Source organism: Urocampus carinirostris, chromosome 10, assembly GCF_059441175.1.
Source record: "Urocampus carinirostris isolate Australia breed hairy pipefish chromosome 10, RoL_Ucar_1.0, whole genome shotgun sequence".
NCBI classification, from domain to species: domain Eukaryota; kingdom Metazoa; phylum Chordata; class Actinopteri; order Syngnathiformes; family Syngnathidae; genus Urocampus; species Urocampus carinirostris.
Window position 1 is genome coordinate 9,678,906 of NC_142358.1, and position 21,832 is coordinate 9,700,737.

General features: G+C 39.6%; 1 protein-coding gene across 1 annotated transcript in view; it reads left to right on the forward strand.

Moving 5' to 3' along the window:
* The window catches only part of gucy1a2 (guanylate cyclase 1, soluble, alpha 2), a 53,863-nt gene that overhangs the window by 11,522 nt on the left and 20,509 nt on the right, over positions 1-21,832 (forward strand). The window contains exons 2-4 of the mRNA XM_088345211.1: positions 5,220-5,281; positions 7,563-7,687; positions 10,436-11,328. Of these exons, the coding sequence (XP_088201337.1) occupies positions 5,220-5,281; positions 7,563-7,687; positions 10,436-11,328 (1,080 nt within the window). The remainder of the gene's footprint in view (positions 1-5,219; positions 5,282-7,562; positions 7,688-10,435; positions 11,329-21,832) is intronic.

The following is a 21,832-nucleotide window of genomic DNA, read 5'->3' on the forward strand; positions in this document are numbered from 1 at the left end:
TATTTTTTAAAATACAGATAGTATTCTTCATCATGCCTTTTTTAAAGTAAAAGTCTGTGACTTTCACTTTAAAAAAAGCCAGGGTGTGTTTCCTTAATGTTTTTTTTGATTAATGGTAGTCATCAAATACAGCTACAGTGGGTGCTTTGTGAGTAGCGCCTGGCTTTAGTGACATCCAGTGAACATATTTAAAACTACAGGCCTTTGTCTGACGTGATGCAGCACATCTTTCTTCTGAGCTACTCTTAACATTGTCTTGTGGGCCTTATAAAATGATGTGGCAATCCACATTTGGCCTGCGGAACATGAGTTTGACACATTTGATCCTTACTGCAAGTGAAACATTGTATCTCTGACCCGCGCAGACCTTCACATGCACACAAACCTGCACGTTTTCTGAATAAATGATAAATGATTTGCTGAGTCAAGGGAAATAATGCGCACGCTGTAGGGATGAATGCAAAAATAAGTACCTGAAATTAACCTGCAATAATCATATGTCAACTGTATTTTGTGATACTATTTCAAACTATTTAACGTTATCTTGCCTGGATATCCTTCTCTGTCTTTGCTGTGTTTGTCTTTTAAATGCGCACACAGGCATACACTATTTGATGGCTAAAATCACTCCTGTAAATGTCCATAGTGGGCGGAGGCTTGCAGATGACCCCAGCAGCTGGCACGTTGAGTTCTAGTATTGCCACAATAGCCTCGCATTTGAGCTACATCACACATAATCCAGTTGGAGCTGTCTTCCCGGGCCTGTTCCGTCAGATGTGCCGTACGCATACAAATACGAGTGCAAACCCCCAGCTAGCTAGCCCAGATTGGTGAGCAGTTACAATTCGCACAAATAAGTTCTGACACAACGGGTTTCTTCCTTGCTTTTTCTGTGCTCATATATACACATAATACAATATTATTCTCTCTTCATACAGTAATCCCTTATCTTTTATGTGGGATTGCATTCCAAAAAGGACCCACGGGATTCAAAAAAACAAGGAGCATAAATTTCCTGCCATGTCCTGGTTTAAAAATATGACTGCAGGCTTAATTTTTTAAAAATTTTGTTGTCATGATGGCTTTTAGGGAAACAGTAAATGGAAAAAGATTTGCACGTACTTAATGTCTGTTCGTTAAGTAGTTTACATATGTGTATATTTTAAACCGCAACCAGGGTTGGGTAGGGTTACTTTAACTTGATTACTTTCATTTACTTTTGGATAACTCCAATACCAAACATGCTAATAAAAGACAAAATAAACTAAATATGAATAAAATTACTAAATTTTGTGAAGGCTTGGAGAGTAACGGAATACATGGAACGGCAAAAATGATGTTGGCAAGTTGTTTGGATTTATTTTCATTTTGTTTCTGTCGCATTTTATGTTAGTTTTGCCGGAGATCAAAGAGATCAAAGCCAGGAGAGAAAGCTTACCACGTGTTGTGAGTCATAATTTTATTCATATTTAGTTTATTTTGTCTTTTATTAGCATATTTGGTATTGGAGTAATCCAAAAGTAATAGAAAGTAATCAAGTTAAAGTAACCCTACCCAACCCTGACCGCAACGTTATTGACGCACGAGCAGACACAAGCAGGAAAGGGGCGGGGCGACTGTTAATGCAGAACACAATGCACGATGAAAAGCGGCCTAAGTAGCGAAACCGCAAAAAGTAGAGCGCAGTACAGCGAGGGATTACTGTACTGCATATTCAATAAAAACCTTAGAAACGTGACTTTTGAAGTTCAAATTGGGGTTCTTAAAACCCCTACCAAAAATTATGGAATCATCAGCCTTGGACAATTACTCACTCTGACATTTTATTCTGTAAAACCTTAGATAAAAATCATGACAAAATAATAAAGTTTCTCAAATGTGCAACTCCTTGGCATTCAGAAAAACTAAAATAAATACAAAAAACAAGTTTATGGTGGTCAGTAAATGCTACTTTTATAGACCAAGCATAGGGATACAATTTTTTAATCACTCCACTCTGAGGAAAACATATGGAATCAGGAAAAAGAGATGGAGAATTAACAATCAAAACATAATACTAGTAATTAGTTGCACCACCTTTGGCTTCTATGACAGCTTGCATGAGCCATGGTCTTGATGAGGACAAACAGTATTCTTCATCAATCTGGTGCCAACTCTCTTTCATTGCAGTTGCCAGATCATCTTTGCAGGTCGGAGTTTTGCTGTGGACGATTTCTTTTTCAATTTCAACCACAAGTTTTCAATTGGGTTGAGATCTGGGCTATGTGCAAGCCATGACATTGACTGGATGCGTCTTTCCCCAAGGAACACTTTTACCGTTTTTACTCTGTGGCATGATGCAATGTCATCTTGGAAAATGAGTTCATCATCCCCAAACATTTATAATTTTTAGAAGGAATAAGAAAGTTGTCCAAAAGATCATTGCAGATTTGACCGCAGCCACCTGCCCAGTGCCTTTGCCTGACATGCAGCCCCATATCATTAAGGACTGTAGGAATTTTGATGTTTAGGCAGTCCTCCTTTTAAATCTCACCAGAACCGCACCAGACAAAAGTTCCAGCATAATCACCTTGTCCAATACAGATTTGTGACTCATCACTGAAGATAACCTTCATCCAGTCATCCAGAGTACATGATTGCCTCTCCTTAGCCCATTGCATTTTTTTTTTGTTTAAGGGTCAACGATGGTTTCCTTTTAGCTTTCCTATATGAAAATCCCATTACCTTTAGGTGCACAGTTCTGTCACATACATTTACTCCAACTTCCTCTCATGTCCTCTTCATTTACCTTGTTGTGCATTTTTTGTTTTTAAGACATTTGGCCATTAGCTGTTTGTCTTGACGCCTACATTTCTTCCTTAGGGGCCGGTCACACAGACATTTGCGGCTGAATCACGGCCAGAAATTTCTGCCTTTGGGGCGGACGCTATTGGACGCATTGAGATCGCCATTCAGACGAGATACAGCGGCGCTTAACACGAGGTCGGAAATTCGTGCGAGGGTGGCAGCGCGAAACTGTTTGGCGCTGCTCAATTCTTCAGAGCGCGGGTGCACAGCCTTTCACGAGCGTATTGAGGCTGAACCACGGCCAGAAATTTCTGGCCGTGAGGCAGAAGCTGTGGAGCGCTGTAGGACGTTTTGAGACCGCCATATAGACGAGATAGAGCAGTGCTTTAGTCGCCGTCGGAAATTTTCACGTGGTTGGCCGCGCTCAAAACTTTTGAGCTGCTCAAAAGTTTGAGCACGTGTTAAACCGCGTGCCGCACACGTGGTCAACACGAGGAAATGACGCGGAAATGACGCGGAACGACGTGCTCTGGCCGCGGCCAGGGCGTGCTTACACATGGGTAGGACGGGAAATTTCAGCGGGTAATCGTGGGTGGAGCATGGTAATAGCATGTTCTGCGCCTGTATCGCGGTGTTATTACGTGAAATTAACGTGTTACGCGTGTGACAGTGAAACGCCTTTCTCCGCGTATAAACAGCGCGAATGCCGAGCACACGTCAGTTGTGCTCGTGACGTCAAGGGGGTGAACATGGATCCCCGTCAGCGTAGTTTCTCTTCATTTCGAATAAATCTTTCGGTGCATTCGCAATGGATGCAGCAAGGCTTTAAATCTAGGACCTTAGCTTGGCCTTTTGGCTGAGAGTAAGAATCCCGGCTTCTAAGCTTTGTAGCGTATTATGAACTGTTCGATAATGGATAATGAATAAAGAAGATAGACCAATAACACTTAAACCCCCCCCTTCAGCGCAGTGACCTCGTCTTAATCCATTCTTATTTCTTGACATTTCTTTTCAAGATAATAAAATAAAAATGATGCCATAGCTTGAAATCTTGATCTTCACGGGACTGTGTCTTGTGCGGTTATGATTTCTACAGCCCGGTGCCGAGATTTGCATCCCCTCGCTAATACAACCATTTTTACCTCGTTTTATCTCATTTTTAGGGAATGTAATGGCGAACTTATAACCAAAACCACTTCGTCTTGCATTTGTTGGAAATGTAATACAACTTAAACCATTCCGTCTTTGTTTTTGTTGTGAACGTAATCGAACGGAATATCCTCCCCCCTCGCGTGAACGCGCATTCTGCTGCGCTTCCAACGAAAGCGATCGTATTCTATATAAAACGCTTATTAAAGCTATAAAGCGAGCTAATTATAACAATTAGGAGATCCTAGTCTATATAACGCGTTTATTTAAACAATAAAGTGCGATCGTATTCTACAAAATGCGTTTGTTAACGTGGATGAAAAAGTCACGCGAGGGGGTGGGGCGGTGTGGGTGTTGCGTAGGAGTCGGATTTGGGCAAAACACCGGCTCGGGAGCTTTTATACCCGTGGTCCACACGAGAAAATGACGCAGAAATGACGCGATGAGGAAGCGGAACAGTCGCCGGCGTCTGTTTTGCGGGCATACCACCGCTGAACAGCGGGTTGGCCAATTTTGCGCATTTTCCATCCCGGGCAACCACGGGCAAAAAAAAACGCAAAATTTTAGCCGTGATTCAGCCGCAAACGGCTGTGTGACCGGCCCCTTAGCCTACCAGTATGCTTGACTTTAACAATCATCCCATGCTGTTTTTAGTTGTCTAAATCTTTGATACAGCTGAATGTGAATAGCCCGCATGTTTGGCAACCGTACAAGTAGAGTTACCTTCTTCAACAAGTTTGACGATCCTGTCTTTGGTCTCAAGAGACATCTCTCTTGTTAGAGTCATGATTCTTGCCAATCCACTTATTCAAGGAGCCCTCCAAGGTGTAATGATGGCACTGTTTTTACTCTTGTCTAACAGTCAAAATTAATCTAAGTCAACTGCCCAATTAAAGAAAATAAATTGACTGGGTGTGTCCTTATTTTCTAATCAAGTTTTTTCCTCAGAAATGAGTGATTGTAGATTTCTTTTCCTGCACTTGCTCTATAATAGTAACATTTACTGACCATTGCAAAGTTTTTTTTTCTGAATTTACTTTAGTGTTTCTGAATGCCAATATGTTGCACTTTGGAATGACCTTACATTTGTTTCATGTTTGTAATCTGAGTTTTTCTACAGAATAAAATGTCTGAGTGAGGGCATGCCCAAGACTGGTGATTCCATACTTTTTCTAAGGGTTGTAAAATAATTATTTCACTTCTACAGTGGTCACAGAACATGTTAACCTTCTTCTTTGTGCAGCAAAGTAAATCTAATCCTTGATCTGATTGACCATTTTCAGAAACAGACTGTTCAAGAGGCTCTGCAGAGGACTCTGAAGTTTTACAGGCAACAAGAGATCAGGTAGGTTTTTTTTGTTGTAACATTTCTGGCATTGTTAGCCCAGTATAAACACAAGGAATTCATCATTGTTTTTGCATGCATTCCCTCAGCTCGCGCACGATCCAAAGAATGGAAGGATTTGACAACATTTTGTTGGGGTGTATGGTTTACCTCTTAGCAGATATCCCCGATCAACCCCCATTGCTGACGTTTTTGTCCAGCATTTGCACGCTACTTCTGTTCTATTACTGGATTGAGCAGTGTTTTTCAACCAGTGTGCGTGAACTCTCGCGCATGCTCGAGGTTTTATTTAATTGCAGGATGAAAATGGTGAAAGTAAGGGCCCGGTCACACAGCCGTTTGCGTCTGTATCGCGGCTGAATCACGACCAGAAATTTCTGCCCGTGAAGCAGACGCTGTTGGACGCTTTGAGATCGCGATACAGACGAGATACAGCCGTGCTTTACACGCGGCAAGAAATTCACACGAAAAAGTTTTGCGCTGCTCAAAACTTTAGACCACGGGTAACCGCGGGCGGCACACGTGATACACACGCGGCCAGGGCGTGGTTACACACGGGTAGGACGCGGAATTTTAGCGGGTAATCGCGGGTGGAGCACGGTCATAGCACGTTTGTCCTGCGCCTGTATCGCGGCGTTATCACGTGAATTAGCGTGTGTAACGCGTGTGACGGTCAAATGCCTTTCTCCGCGTATATTCAGCGCGATTTGCCGAGCACACGTCAGTTGTGCTCGAGACGTCAAGGGGTGAACATGGATCCCCGTCACCGTAGTGACCTCGTCTTAATCCATTTTTATTTCTTGACATTTCTTTTCATTTCATAACAAGATAATAAAATTAAAATGAAAAACTATTACAATAATAACATATGGGCTTCTTCTTCGGTGTCATAGCTTGAAATCTTGATCTTCACGGGACTGTGTCTTGAGCGGTTATGATTTCTACAGCCCGGCTCGGCAGCTTTTATACCCGTGGTCCACACGCGGAAAGGACGTGAAACTGACGCGATGAGGAAGCGGAACAGTCGCCGGCGTCTGTTTTGCGGGCATACCACGGATGAACAGCGGGTTGGCCAATTTTGCGCATTTTCTACTGCGGGCAACCACGGGCAAAAAAAAATCGCAAAATTTTACCCGCGATACAGACGCAAAAGGCTTTGTCACCGGGCCCTAAGAATAGGACTGCCTCAAATACAGTCCAAATGCCAACCCAAACCCCTCGCAAGTTTAAAAAAGTCTATTCAAGCGCGTCTAAGAGAGACAAATACATGCACTCCAAAAAATAAATCTATTGAAAAAAAGTAAGAATCTTGCACATATTTTGCTGATCATGATTATTTTGTTTTGTCTTTTTGATTTTTTTTTTTTTTTTTTTTTTACAAAAAACCCTGAAAAAAGTTATGACAATGTAAAAAAAGTTTAATTCCACTGGCAGATATTTTTTGCTCATTTTAGGTATTATTTTTGCAATGTATTCTCCATTAAACAAAATCAAACACATTAAAACAGGTTAAACATACTAACTTACTTTTTTCTTTTACTTTTTGTCCTAAAACAAGTAAAAATTTAAAAGGGCAAAATGAACTCCCTATCGCAGATGACTGATAGCAAATCATCAATTTATTCACTAAACCTTATTGAAATAAATTGTGTAGCAAAAGAATCTTGGTAGGGAAGAAAATGTTTCTATTTACTTTAATATTTGTTTTTAACTGGAATATTTATTTTCAAAACACAAAAACAAAATTATGAATATCGGTATTCTGTTGAAGCACGATCAACCATTCATTTGTCAATTACAGAAAAAAAAACATCTTAATAAAATGTCCTTAACCCGTTTTTTCCACCAAGCATTCTCACCTTGTGTTGAGCAGAATGATGCCCACAGTAATCATCGTTCCTTTCATTTTGTCCTTAGCTGATGTCAATGAGGTGTTTTGGATGCATATTAGCTCTAAATAAATGAATGTATGGAGGTCCTTTTGTTGGTCACATTAAGCATGTGCAAACCATTTTCCTCTTCAGCAATCAATTATACATCATTACTAACAATCAGTTATTCAGCTCAGATATTATGCACCAGTGTGTGCACCTCACGTTACAATTTCCATTTATACTAAAAGTGACCTTTGTTTGTTTTGAAGCATTTTGCTCTCAGAATGCACAACATATTCACAAGAAGGGCTCATAGGTTTTATAAATATTAAATGATACACAATATTTAGTAATACGTACTGTATGGTTCTAATCTCTAATCAATGTTTTTCCATGGGTTTACTCAGGTATCCAGATTCTGGTAAGGATGACGAGCAAAGGGAGATTAAAGAAGAGAAGTGCCCATTTCTAGAAAATTCTGGTTCAGAAGAGGACATCCTTCAAATCCTACAGTACATGGCCACAATACTGGGTAAGATAAAGTATAGGTTTGGTAAAAGAAACATATTGGTTACGTTCCTGGAAAGGTGCAGTACAAGTCTTTTAGCGTTCTATGTATGTTCACTTCCACTTAACCCTTATGTGGTGTCCAACGACCCATTTCAAGGTTATAAAAGACAATAACTGATGTGTCTTTGGGGCCATAAAATGAACTTACAATGTAAATGTACTGTATGTATGGTTCTGAATGCATATGTTTGTTAGGATGTTGTATTAACTATACTGAGCAATACCCCTTTCTTTTTGGTGGTCAGGACTGAGATAGACCCTGCTTCAAAATTAAGCCGCTAACAACGGTTAGTGGCGCTAATTCGTAACACAACATGAGGATCAACTAAGACTTTTGAGCGGACGAACTCAGTGTTTTGGTGTAACAGGACATTGGAGGACATTGCCAGCTTGCGATACCGTAACAGAATCAACATAATGAAGGACTCCTCTCACCCCGGCCACCATTTTCTTGACCAGTAGCTCTCTGAAAGGTGCTACAAGTGCTTTAAAACAAGGACTAACAGGCTCAGAAACAGTTTCTTCCCCAGGGCCACCATCGTCACCCTAAACAAGTGTGAAAGACTGTTGTTTTGAAAAATACATACCTTATTTATTGATTTTCTTGGGAATTCATTTGCTGCTAAAGGTTATTGCATTACTTTTCATTGCACTATTGCTATGCTGCTCTATTTGTCATTGCGCTATTATTGCAAAAGAGAATTTCCCTTATGACTTGGGCCTGTGTTCAAGCACTACGATTAAATAGTTTTTTCTTTTTATCCTGACATTCTTTTGTCTCATTTTATTATTCTAAGTCTTTATGATATGTTTATCTTGTTTATACTGGAGTGTCAGATTGAATCTTGTTGCAAATGTTCACTATGTTGTTATCAATGACAATAAGGACTATTCTAATGTATTCTATTCTAACAAAACTAAACATGCAATCACACTTGAAAGAAATAATAAATTGTTTTACACTTTTGGTTCATAATAATTTGGTAATGTGGGTAACCAAAATAGTTCAACTTAACAAAGTTGTTCAACACAAATAATAGATTGATTGTCATTTTTTATTTTCGCTTAAACAGCATTACCACATTAGTCTAAAATCTAATATCTATCTAGACTCTAGATATTGTTAAGGTATGTTTGCAAGGGTATATTTCTTAGTTGAATTGTCTCAATTTTGTAATGTCTGTTACTTATGTTGCTGTTGTTTGTGTTCTTTATTCTTGAAAAAGTTGTCAGCCACCCGAGCTGAGACGTATTGTAAGTTGTACTCCCGACGTAAAAGATGCACGCTCCGGGCATCCGGGCAGACGTTATTTCAGACACTGGCATTATCATTGATAACAACTTAGTGAACATTCTTTGCAGCCGGATAAATCATGGTACTCCAGGATAAAAACATAGAGACTTAAAATAGAAAAATTAGATAAATATAAAACATCTGGATGAATAGGCTAAAATATTTACAAGCTGATGTTGGATACTCAAGTTATAATGATAATGCAATGAAAAATTGTACATCGTAACAATAGTGCAATGAGAAGAAGTGTAACAATTAGCAGCAACACACGCAGAAAGACAGAAAACTACCATAAATCCCGGACGACAAGCCGCTACTTTTTTATTGAATTTTAAACTCTGCTGCTTTAAATAAGGTGCGGCTTATACTTTTTTTAATTTTGTTGCAGCAAAGCAAAAAACAGAGAGCTTCACATTTCCACAACCGATGCGTCCTAAATACAAAACACAGCAGTGATGTATGGAAATATTTACAGGACAATGTAATTCATATAATACATAACAGGAGCAAAACTAGAAGTTTGACATTACATTTTGAATATTTACGACATACTCACGATACCACGACTTTTTTACCCACAAATCAAGTCCTAAATTTATACATCCACATAGTACAGCAGTGCAAATCATCCATCAAAAATGCTACAACTTTTCTTTCTGTATCATAGGCACCAATGTCAGGTAGCTGAGGTTTCCTTTAATCCTCGAGGAACTATAACAAGCGAATGCAATTTGGTCGCTGTTGGCGTTCTGCAGCCAAAGTGTCGGTGCCAAATTACCCACACCTTTGGAGTTGGGTGTAAAATGTAAAAAAATTGACGTGAGTTAGTTCATTCTATGGCTGTTTAGGCCTGCCACTTAAAATCTGGTGAGACTTGTACGAAGACAAAATTGAATTTTGTTTTTAAATTTGAGAGTGCAGCTTCAAATCAAGTGCGCTCTGTATTCCAAATTTTACGGTATCTAGTCACACATTTTCATGTAGACTTGCATAGAAGTCGACCCTCTAAAACTGGTTTAAAATAGCCACATAGTAAAAGACATACGGGAAAAGATGTACATCAATTCGTGAAAGCGGCTAAGCCCTTATTTGGGGTGTGTGTGTACCTTTGAAAGCAAGCAAACGAACACTTAGCCGAGACACTCCATATCCATTTCGTCTCTTGGCTTTAAACCAATCGAAGATCACCATCTCCATTTCTGGGTACAGTCCAAGTAATTTTCCTGAGTGGTCTGTCGTCTAGAATTTACAGTAGAATTTAAGAATTGTGATTGCTCAAATGTGTTTGTGCAACTGATTTGAACTTTCCCAAATCTTCCTCTGGAATTCCATATTTTATTACAAACTCTGTGTTTCTTGGCCGAGTTTCTACCAACCAAGAGTGATTATTTGCTGTTTGTGTCTCTTTTGTCTCAGGAGTGCCATTCTTTGAGCTACGCGAGCATTTCGGTGAGGAGTTCTTCGGCCTTTGTTTTGAGGAAAATGAACGAGTGCTCAGGGCTGTAGGCGGCAACCTTCAGGACTTTTTCAACGGCTTTGATGCAATTTTAGAGCATATTCGCACCTCCACGGGCCGCCGTGCCTTGTCTGAAAGCCCTTCCTTCCAGTGTAAGGACCCCCACGAGGAAGAGAAGGGCCGGGTACGGTTGGACAAGGCCGGAGAGCAGGTGGCACCAGATGGCCGGGGGAAGTTGTTGCTCCTACATTGTTTTAACCCCGCCCCTGTAGTGGGATTGATCATGCCCGGCCTGATCAGAGCCGTTTCAAGATTAATCTTTCATTCCGAAGTTGAAGTAGAAGAAGTGCCCCCTTTGACTCCGTTATTGCCCAAAGACAACACGCATCACCACTACGGTGATTCCGCACCCCCTACTCCAACTACGTCGCCATCCGCCTCCCCCTCTTCTTCCCCCTCTCCGCCCTCACCTTTCCCCACCACGGCTGCCGCTGTGTGCGTGTCCTTCCAAATTCAGGAAATGCGCCTCCAAAATGCTGTCCCCATGCGTCCCAAAAAGGGACCATTTTCCCTTTCGACCGACCCCAGCGATTTACGAATCGGCCTGGCCACGTTTTGTCGCGCCTTTCCGTTCCACCTTGTCCTCGGCCCTCGGATGGAAATCCTGCAGCTCGGTGAGGGACTGAGGAAGCAGGCTCGCATCGAGCCTCATCGGAGTCTCTCGTTTAAGGATTGTTTTGAGATCGTCTCGCCCAAGATGGAGCTTTCGTTTCAGGGGATCCTACTGAGGCTTGCATCGCCTTTTACTATCCGTACAAGACCCGACACCACACAACTAGGGACCAAGGAAAAGGTAAGATGACCAATTATATATTGCTGAACTCAAATCCAGGGGGGTATTGCACAAAATCAAGATAAGGGACTAAGCTGGTATATGTTTGTTATTTTGAATTTGGCCTCAAGTCGGTTGTATGCGAGCAGGTTAAATTTAACTTGGCTCAGTTACTATGGTGATTAATTCTCTGGAGCGTGCCTGTTCCAGACCAGGCTAACACCCGGGCTAAGGTTATCCTCAAAATCTGGCAATTCTGTCAATCGTTTGTATTTGTAGCATTTCCTTGGTCTTTCTTCATGATTTGCATTATTTTAAACATCCTGCATTAAAACTTTTCATATAGGCTATGTTGTCATTGCCTGTAACAGTCATTTAATAGTTATTATTTTGATGTATGTATTGCTGTCAGGTCATTCATTTTATTGCTATGCCAATTGAGAATGCTTATCAAATTGCGATCAGGGTGTTGATAAATATGTGAATTTTTGCGAGTTTGAAATTTTAAAAGCTGCAGAATAACTTGCGAAGGTGGTATTACTGAAGTCTTTGACATGGGTAATATAGTACATATAGGTCCAACTCCCATTCTACTGCTTTCAAAATGAATTTCCCTTATTGTGGAATATTTTCTCAACAACGAAGCCCTAATTATTAGAAAATCATATGGACATGATAGTTTTTGGACAGGGCAGACTGATTAGCCTTTGGAGATGACCATCTCATTGAGAGGTATAGATTTTTGGGTGATGGCGTGATATATTTACTGTATGTAGGCTGTCTCGGCCAAAAATACAGCACTATACAGTGCTTCCTGCATCCCCTCCATTACTGGTCTCCTTTTATTCAGGTGGAGGTCCAGGTCTTCCACTGGGGTCATAGGCTTGCTTGGTGGGCCACCACCTGTGACAGTTGTTTGTTCATTTTACTGTTACAAATCATACATTCCATATTTAATTTTGACTAGCTGCCGGGTCCTATTGTGGCCAAACAATTTGCATTTAAACAAAGAAAAACCCATCAATAATTGGACAAGAATACGAATTATCTTCATTGTCATTGATAATGTAAGCAATATTTTTCAAATATTTCAAATTAGATGCGGCAATCCAGGATACATTTCAGGAAAATTACATGTTTGCTTGGAAAAACCATAAGTATAAGTATAATTGTTTATTTTCTACGCTAAATTATAATACTGTAAATATTGAAACAAAGCAAAACTTTGATTCGATTTTTGTTTAATTTATCATGTTATATTTTCTGTAAAACAGTAATACTTCAACATATATAGCACTTTATAAAATTATTCGCAAAGGAAAATGCAAGTATTGAGCTCTCTGATGAAAGCCATTCGCTTTATGTATTGCCCCCGCAGGAATCTTGTGGGTGGATTGAGGTTTGCATTGGCTTGAACTCATCACAAATAAATTAATCCGGTACTGTTTGCAATATCCGGTTCTTTATTGACTGGATCAGTCAGTCACAACAATGAAGGCCTTCGTGGTGAGAACTAACATAGAGATTGATCTTTGTTGTACTCAAGTGCGGGCATGAGGGTATCATTCCACAGCACAAATGCAGAAACACATGTTGACAAATCTTTCTTCATTTAATCCTATGCATTTGATAGGCTTGGTCTTGGGTGCCTTTAAGCTTCATGATTTGGGTAATGGGTCATTTTAGACAATGACATGATGCCATGTTGATTTGCATGTTTTTTTTTCTTTTAAGATATTTTTTCCTAAGTAAAACTATCAGTTCTATAGCCTGCAAAGCTGTAACCTATTTAGAAACGACAAGAAATCGTTCTTATTTAGTAAAAACACGACCCAGTTTAATTTAGATTCAACAACAGCAACAGCTTGGAATGCTAGCAGAAGGATGATAGGGCACAGGGTGACAGAAGGTAATAAATGTTGCACATAAGAGTGGTTTAAGCCATGTAGTTAGTACTTATACAATGACTATACTATACTGTATCAAGATAGAGTGGAACAATTTTGAGGTAAATGAGGTGTATTTGGTTTCCAACTATTATTCATGAGTTTATTCTGTTTTTAATATCGGACACCTGCAAAGGAGGTTGCATAGGATGGTAGTTTTTTATTTTGACTATTAATGCTCACTTTCACTACCGGCAAATGACATTGCTGTTCGGTGATTTTCATATGGCGAATTTGCTTTTTGTAACATTGATTAAATTCAATTTAAAAAATGGAATTCGAGGAGAGCTTTTGTATCAGGTTGGAAATTCTTATCTGAGGCTTGTGTGCTTGCCTGTTCTCCTTGTAAGTTCCAAATCCATTGATGTCTTCTTTCCTTATTTTGAGTGTCTAAGAACTATAAACATATCATTTTGGTCCTTTGAGCGGTTTATGTTACTAACGTAACAATAACAGTGATAATGTCATATTAAAACTGCCGCAAGGCTATATTTTTTGCTACTTTTGGTAGTTCCTACACCCTGTAGTGCAGAGGTCAGGAACCTTTTTGACCCGAGAGCCATGAAAGCAAAATACTTGTTTTAAAGGAACCCAGACCATATATTTTAAGACAAAATTCAGCAAAACCGCCAAACCTGCTCTCCAGATGAAAATTAATTCTTCAGCGAATTTGAATCATTGCCTGGTGTTTGATGATCAGATAAAATCCATGAGATAATAATAATTCCAGAACCTGTGTCCTACATCCTTAAATATACCACTTAAAATTCTCTCCCTTCCTCAATTATTAAGATCGTCTAGGCTCATTTTGACCGTCATTTTTTCTGTAAATAATGGTTTCAGAACATGGTGCTTGAAAGTGTCTCAACATAGATCATACATTATTCAATAAGCTTTCATACACAGGATTGCCATCTATATTCTGGACTGAACCTTTTTATTTACAGCGTCTCTTCGGGTTTGCATTTGATAGGATTGGGACAGGAAAACATTTGCAGGGGCCATATCTTATCTCGTAACCAAATGTACTCATGAAAAGAGGCATATCTGGCTCGTGAGCCAGGTTTGCCGACCCCTGCTCTAGTGATTAGTGATTACAGCAAATGAAGTTTAAATATTTAGTCCAACAATGTTTAAAACCACTGATAATGAAAGGTAAATACTGTACAAACTGACTTGATGCATTAGAAAGTTATTGTGTCAAATTTTAGTCATTCTGTGCATTTAATCCACGTTAATGTAACGTTTGAACTTGATTTTACCCGTGTAATTATGTTCCCAACTAATAACAATAGACAAGTTATTTAAAATAAAATATCTGGTAAAATGGGTTGCACGGCGGCGCAGTGGTTAGCGCTTGTGCGGCACAGTTCATGTCATGGGAACCTGTCGTGGGTTCAAATCCAGCTCCAGACTTCCTGTGCGGAGTTTGTATGTTCTCCCCGTGCTTGCGTGGGTTTCCTCCGGGCACTCCGGTTTTCTCCCACGTTCCAAAAACATGCATTTCAGGTGAATTGCCCGGTCCAAATTGTCCCTAAGTGTGAATGAGCGAATGAGTTGTCTGTCCCTGTGTGCCCTGCGATTGGCTGGCAACCAGTTCAGGGTGTCCCCTGCCCACTGATGGCTGGGATGGGCTCCAGCCCCCCCGCGACCCTAATGAGGATAAGCGGTACGGCTGATGAGATGAGATGAGATGAGATCTGGTAAAATTACATTGTTTTATTGGTGTACAATGCCACATTATTTTTTTATTAATATTATTATTATTTATTATTTTATCATTTCATAGAATTAGAATAAAAACAGAATTCAGTATTATTTTTCCAATGTAAAACTATGATTTTCTGTTAATATGGCACACCTGCATTCTGTATGTATAGTCAGGTAAGGTTTGGATACTGTTAAAATGTATAAATGACGCATACATTTCTAGAAATATGAGACATTAAACTTATGGGGTTAAGGTGGCCAGCTTTTGCGTTCAATGCCATTGACGACTTTATGTTTCCAAGTTCCAATTCACGATGATTGGGTTTGCTGTGAGTGATTTAAGAATCCTCCGGGAAATAGTTTTACAACATGTCACAGCTAAAATTCTAATTTATCAAAACATTTAAGTTAACATTTTGACAAGTTCTTACAAAAGAAAATGAATCCTTCTTTTAACATTTATTTGGCTCCAACGTATCTCTCTTTCACACGTTGCCGCCATCAAGATTTAAGCCTCAATCTGTCAACTCCAAGCAGCTGTTTGCTTGTTTGCACTGTCCATTGACCCTCTTTTGCTTTACCCAACACGTTTTGTATGAACAAGGCAAAAAACTAGAAGGATGGCTTGACATTTTCACGAGAAAGGGCAGCAAGAGAGGGCCACAGGCCAAGGTAAAGAGTCTTACACTGGCAAGTGCTGAAGTCTCCTTGTGTGTGTTTCTTTCCTTTTGTCACCCAGGGACATTGCCTGCGCAAGATACGTCCAAAGCCCCACTGTGAAGGTCAAATCCCACCTCTCTCTGCCCTTACTTGGTGTGTACCAGTAAATACAGGGTGGAAGATTACACATACATAGGTCAACTACATGCCTCAGTGGGCAGTAGAACAGCATGACATAGACAGTGTTAGGCACGTCACTGAAAAACAGTATTTACAGTTGCAGTGCTTTGCAAAAGTAACAGCCCCCGAACAATACTTCTTGACATACTGCTAAATCTCAGGCTTCAAACTTGTATTTTTTAATAATCAACAACATGTTAGACACAATCATGGACAAACTTTATTCAACATTTTATATTGTGCCTTGAAAAGTAGGCGTTGCGAAATCTCAGCCCTCGTTGAGGTAATAATTTGTACAACCTGTCTTTGCTGCAATTACAGCCACAAGTCTTTTTGGGTATGTCTATGTACGCTTAGGGTCCTTAAGGTTTGATGGTGATCATTTGTGCATAGCATTTTGCAGATCTTTATACAAATGCTCTGTAGCAGGGGTCAGGAACCTTTTTGACCCAGAGAGCCATAAAAGCAAAAATACTAAAACATTTTTTGGGAGAGCAACATCATATATTTCAAGACAAATTTCAACCAAACTGCCAAACCAGCTCTCCAAACAGAAGCTAGTTTTTTAGTAGATTTTACTTCACTTTCTGTGATTTAATGATTTGATCAAATCTAGGAAATAATAAAAACGCCAGAGGCAGTGTCCCATATCAATATGAATATACTACTCAAATTTGTCTCCTGCCCTTAGTTACTTAAGATTGTTAAGGTTTGTTTTGGATGTCATTTTTGTCCTAAATAACGGTTTTAAAACAAAATGCGAAAAAAAAGTTCATTTGTAAAAATGTCACAAAATACTGCAAACGATAAGGTTTTCCTCATATTTACCTTCGGCGCGGACTGTGCTGAGCAAGAGAGAGAAGGGAGTGCTGTGTGCAGAGATCTGCCCACCTCTACTGCTCACCCAATCAAATTGCTCTGAGTGGTTTTCTGGTGTTTTTAGTTATTGACAGTTTGTACCAGTATATTTTCATCATAACATATCTCAAAAGTGAACATATATAGTTTAATGAGCTTCCATTTAAAGGGTTTCTTCGCGACCTACTGCCAAAACGGGGTATGTTGGTGTGAAACCCTGACAGTGAACTGTAATTTGAGATATGCCCTAAAAAGACTTGCTTGAACTATCAATCTGAACAGTCTTGCTTTGGCTTAATATGTACCAAAGTCGGGTGAAGTCACCTGACTTGAAAACTCCACAGAGGAATTTGAAATAGTTGCATTTTATCTCTGAGCCTTATGTACTCATGAAAAGAGCCATTTATGGCTCGTAAGCCATACGATTACCAACCCCGGCTCTATTGAATTGGCTAAGCCATTGTAACGTCTTCATATTGTTTATTATAAACTATTCCATTGTGGATTTTGCCTTATGTTTAGGGTTGTTGTTCAGAATTTCTGCCAGAATCGACCAGTATTTGGCTTCATCCATCATTCCATCAACTGTAACGATTTTCCCAGTCCCTGTTGAGGAAGAGCAACCCCGGAGAATGACACCATATTTTTCAGTGGGGATGGTGTTTTCAGGATGATGAGCGGCGTTTCACTTGCGCCAAACCAAACGCTTTGCATTTAGCACAAAACATTCAATATTAGTCTTATCTGACCGGAGCACCTTGTTCCACATATTTGTGTCTCCCATGTGGCTTCTTGCAAAATGAGCCTTTTTAGAAAGGGCTTTCTTCCTGCCACTCTTCTGCAAAGGGCAGATTTATGCAGAGGACAACTGCCTTTTGCACAGATTATCCCACCTCAGGTTTATATGCCTGCAGGTCATTCAATGTAATCATGGGCCTCTGGGTTACTTTGATTAGTTTTCTCCTTGTTTGTGCCTAAAATTCACACAGAAGGCTAGGTCTTGGTAAGTTTGCCGTGGTTTTACGCTCTCTATTTGGATATTATTGCTTGCACAGCGCACCAAAAGATGTGTAAAAGATGTGAAATCTTATGGTATCCTATTCCTGCTTTAAAATTTTCCACAACTTTATACCTGCATGTTGTGTGCCTTGGTTTTCACAATGCTGTTTGTCTCCTTTCACAAACCTCTTAGCCCATCACAGAGCAGGTGCATCCAAACCGAGACTTAGTGACACGCCGATGCACTCTGTCATACACATACTTGTCACAATTATATAATGAGTGTGCCCATTCTATACTGAACATACATAATCATTGTAGAAATTGGGGCATTTCATACATAATTGAAATCATCATTTTCTTTATCCTCACATACATTGCATGCACAAATCTTCCCAAGCAGTAAAAGTGTTACACATAGAAAACATTTTTCATGCATTCAGAAATCCTCTACGACCATTAATTCACATTGTCCAGACTTCGCCTTGTTTTTTTTTAACCATCCAAATAACCCCACTAATTGTTCACCTCTTCCTCTGTGTAATGAAAGAATCAAGCATGGTAGACTGCTGAGTCAAATGGATGCTCAGGCAGACCAACACAAATCCTGCTGAGATGAGTGCAGATCTATGCTTCTAACAAAGAAACAAATGAGGTTGCCGAGTTAAAAGGTATAAAGAAATTATACCCAGCAAGTTCAGACATAATATAAATTGCATGCATAGCTCAGCTATCTGTGCTAGCCATTGGCAGGCCATGCATTTCCCACCTAGGCTTTCAGTAGTGCTATGTCCGACGTCTAACCCTCAATAAGTAATTGATGGCTAAAAAACTTTTACTGCAGCTACAGCTGCAACACATTAAAAAAGCACAAATAATTTGATTCAGAACTGAAAATGTCTGTTTGACAGAAGCAGTGGACAAGAGGATCTTTCTTTTCACCTTTTCATTGTGATACTTTTGATACCGCTCCCTAGCCAAGCATAGTTTGTGAAACTACTGACGTTTTCTCACGCCTGCTAGAAGGCCCTGGTCCGCACATTAAAATCTGAACAGCTTATCGACTCTAATGTTATGCCGTAGGCCCTGCAGAACTGATTGTGAAGGCATCCAGGTAGATTTCAGAGCCTGGCAACAAGAAATGGCTGAAATGATTGGTTAAATGCTTGTATATAAAAGCACACGTCTCAAAACAGCGCAACCTGAGAGAAGCAATGAAAGGAAGCTGACAGACAATTTTGAATTCTTTAAGAAGCATTGATGGACAAAATATAATAAACATCACAGTAATCATATATTTTTTTTTCAGCCAGCAGAGAAGGCCTTGGAGGCCCTGACGGAAACCGGAGTATATATATATATATATATATATATATATATATATATATATATATATATATATATATATATATATATATATATATATATATATATATATATATATATATATATATATATATATATATATATACTCCGGTTTCCATATATATATATATATATATATATATATATATATATACTCCGGTTTCCGTCAGGGCCTCCATATATATATATATATATATATATATATATATATATATATATATATATATATATATATATATATATATACTGTATTGCAAAATACATGTCCTGTATCTTTGCATGTTCTTGTCTAAAATCTTGGAATACAGTTTTAAGATGGAGGTTTTTAAAGACCAAGTGGTCTTTGTATTGAATTTTTGTTTTTGTTTGTTTTGAACAATTTTTATTGTCACTTTTAACATCAATTAAGCACATTCACAATTTTATTATATCATATTCTAACAATATGGATCATAACAGAAATGTTATTGGAAATGTATTGATGGATTGGCAAATTTCCTCTTTTATCAATTGAAAACAACGGAAAATCTTTGGGCTAGTTTTTCAAGGAGAACACAGGCATGCACTGTCAAAGGTTTAGCTTTAATCTTTACATAAAATTAATCATCTTTGAATCAAAGTCAGATGTAATGGTTATGAAGCACATGGCTTGAACCTGGTTGGATCCCTTGACTACTATGGTCGTAGGGGGATCATTTCCTGTGGCGTGTCTTGGGCAAGTACAGCCGGGTGGCACCCATGCCTTTCCGGGCCAACTTCTGTTTTTAATCCGTCATTAAACGTCTCCTTTATCGGACAAATCCGTTTGCCACATTACTATTTATGTGTCCACCCACCTGTATATGAAAATTTGCTAAATCAAGAACTTGAACCCTGCAAAATCTTGTCTCTTATTTTGTTTCCTGGAAAAGAGACGTCTCCCTGGCGAGTGTGCGTTTGTGTGTAGCAAAATGTGCTGTTGTGCATGTGTAATGTAGATTGTATGTATTATGCAGACAGAGGAGAGCCTTGTGCTATAAATAAAGCAGGGCTGCAGTGTAATCAGCGGCGGAATAATCTATCTGACACTATGGAGAGACAGAAAGAGGATGGAGGAGATTCTTCCACTAAGTGTGCGTACGTGTGTGTGCACATTTAAATTGTAGGTGAAGATTGTTTGAGGCTTTATTTAAGCACAGCACAACATCAACTAGTAATTAACAATAGGAAACAAAAAAACATTTGCAGAACAACAGCTGTATAATACAATGATATAATATATAAACATTTGCTTTAAAGGAGTGTGCCTAAGCAGAAGATTTTAACTGTACACCCCTATTTCATTTTTTTCCTGCAGGAAAATGGCTTTTCAACGTTGTACCTTTCGACCAAGTGGTTTTGATTTTCCTTTACATCACAAGTGTCAAACTGATAGCCCGTCGGCCAAATAATATTTTGTGTCTAGGTTCAATAGTTCAAGACTGCTTTAACCAAACACAATATTTCCTACAATGCCTGTAAATTAAGCTACCTGCAAACTGAAGGGCTCAGCGCCAACACGTAGAATTGAGTAATTATCTAAAAACATGTCCAAGTAGAGTGGACCCAAGGCGGGAAGCAGGAACTGAGGCTGGAGTGCTCAAAAAAGGATAATATTTTATCATAACATGAGGAACAAAGAAACAAGGGATAACAAAACAACAAAATATCCAAACAAAATCAAACCTGAAATGACCCAAACCAGAAAGAACGACTAAACGGAAATGGAAATGCGAGTAACAAAGTAACGACCAAAAAAGTGGGCACTAAACCACCAGCAAATGACATAACAAAAAGAAAACAGACACAAAAACAAAATCACATTCAGCAATAACAGTGGAAATTAACATGACCTGACATTGCGTGCTATCCAAAATATCCTTATAGAAGAGAAGAAAGAATAAAATAATTTACTTTTATTGTCATTCTTGGTAACCATGCACACAGAACGAAATGTCGGTACACCTGACCCGTACAGTTACACTGTAGCGAGCCGATGCAGCCGCAGCCAAACAGGGCCCCGCCATTTTAGACCCAACTGCTGTGTTGGGAGTGACCAAACCCCCCAATTCCAACCCTTAATGCCGAGCCTGCATTAACTCATTAACTGCAGGGAGGCAATGAGTACCAATGTTGTAAGTCTTAGGTATGACTCGGCCGAGGCTTTAACCAGCGACCTCCCAGTCTCAGAGCGAGCGCCCTACCATCTAGGCTAAAGGGTTAGGATAATTAAGGGCAGGTGTGTGGTGATTGGATTGGAACATATGAATTTGGCTTTGACATGCATCCAATGGCACTTCCGTGTCTGGCGAGGTGGATAGCAAGTCGTTGGCCGGGACTGGAGATCAAAGGCGGTGTCGAGTTCGTAAGCGAGGTCGGTAGCAGGAGGCAGGCAGGTAACGGGGCAAAACAGGTCTGGTAACAGGCAGGCAGAACAGGGCGTAGTCAGGTCCGGAAACTGGTTGGCAACAAAGATCAGGCAGAAAAAAGCAGGGCAGAAACAAAGTCGGACGAAAAGGCTTACTGAGCTGAAGGCAACAGTTCGCATAACGATCTGACAGCTTCCAAGAGGAAGCCGGGGGTTTAAAAAGAGAGTGACAGCCAATCAGCTGTCCGGGCTGTTGGCGACAATTAAGCTGCCGCAGCTGCGCTCAATCGGCAATCATGACAAACCGTTGAATATTTCTTGGGAGTTGATGCTTATTTGCTATAAATATTATTATTATATCTTATAATTTGCATACTAATAGATTTAAGCTTAAGTATATCCTCAAGTTTCAACATGTTTG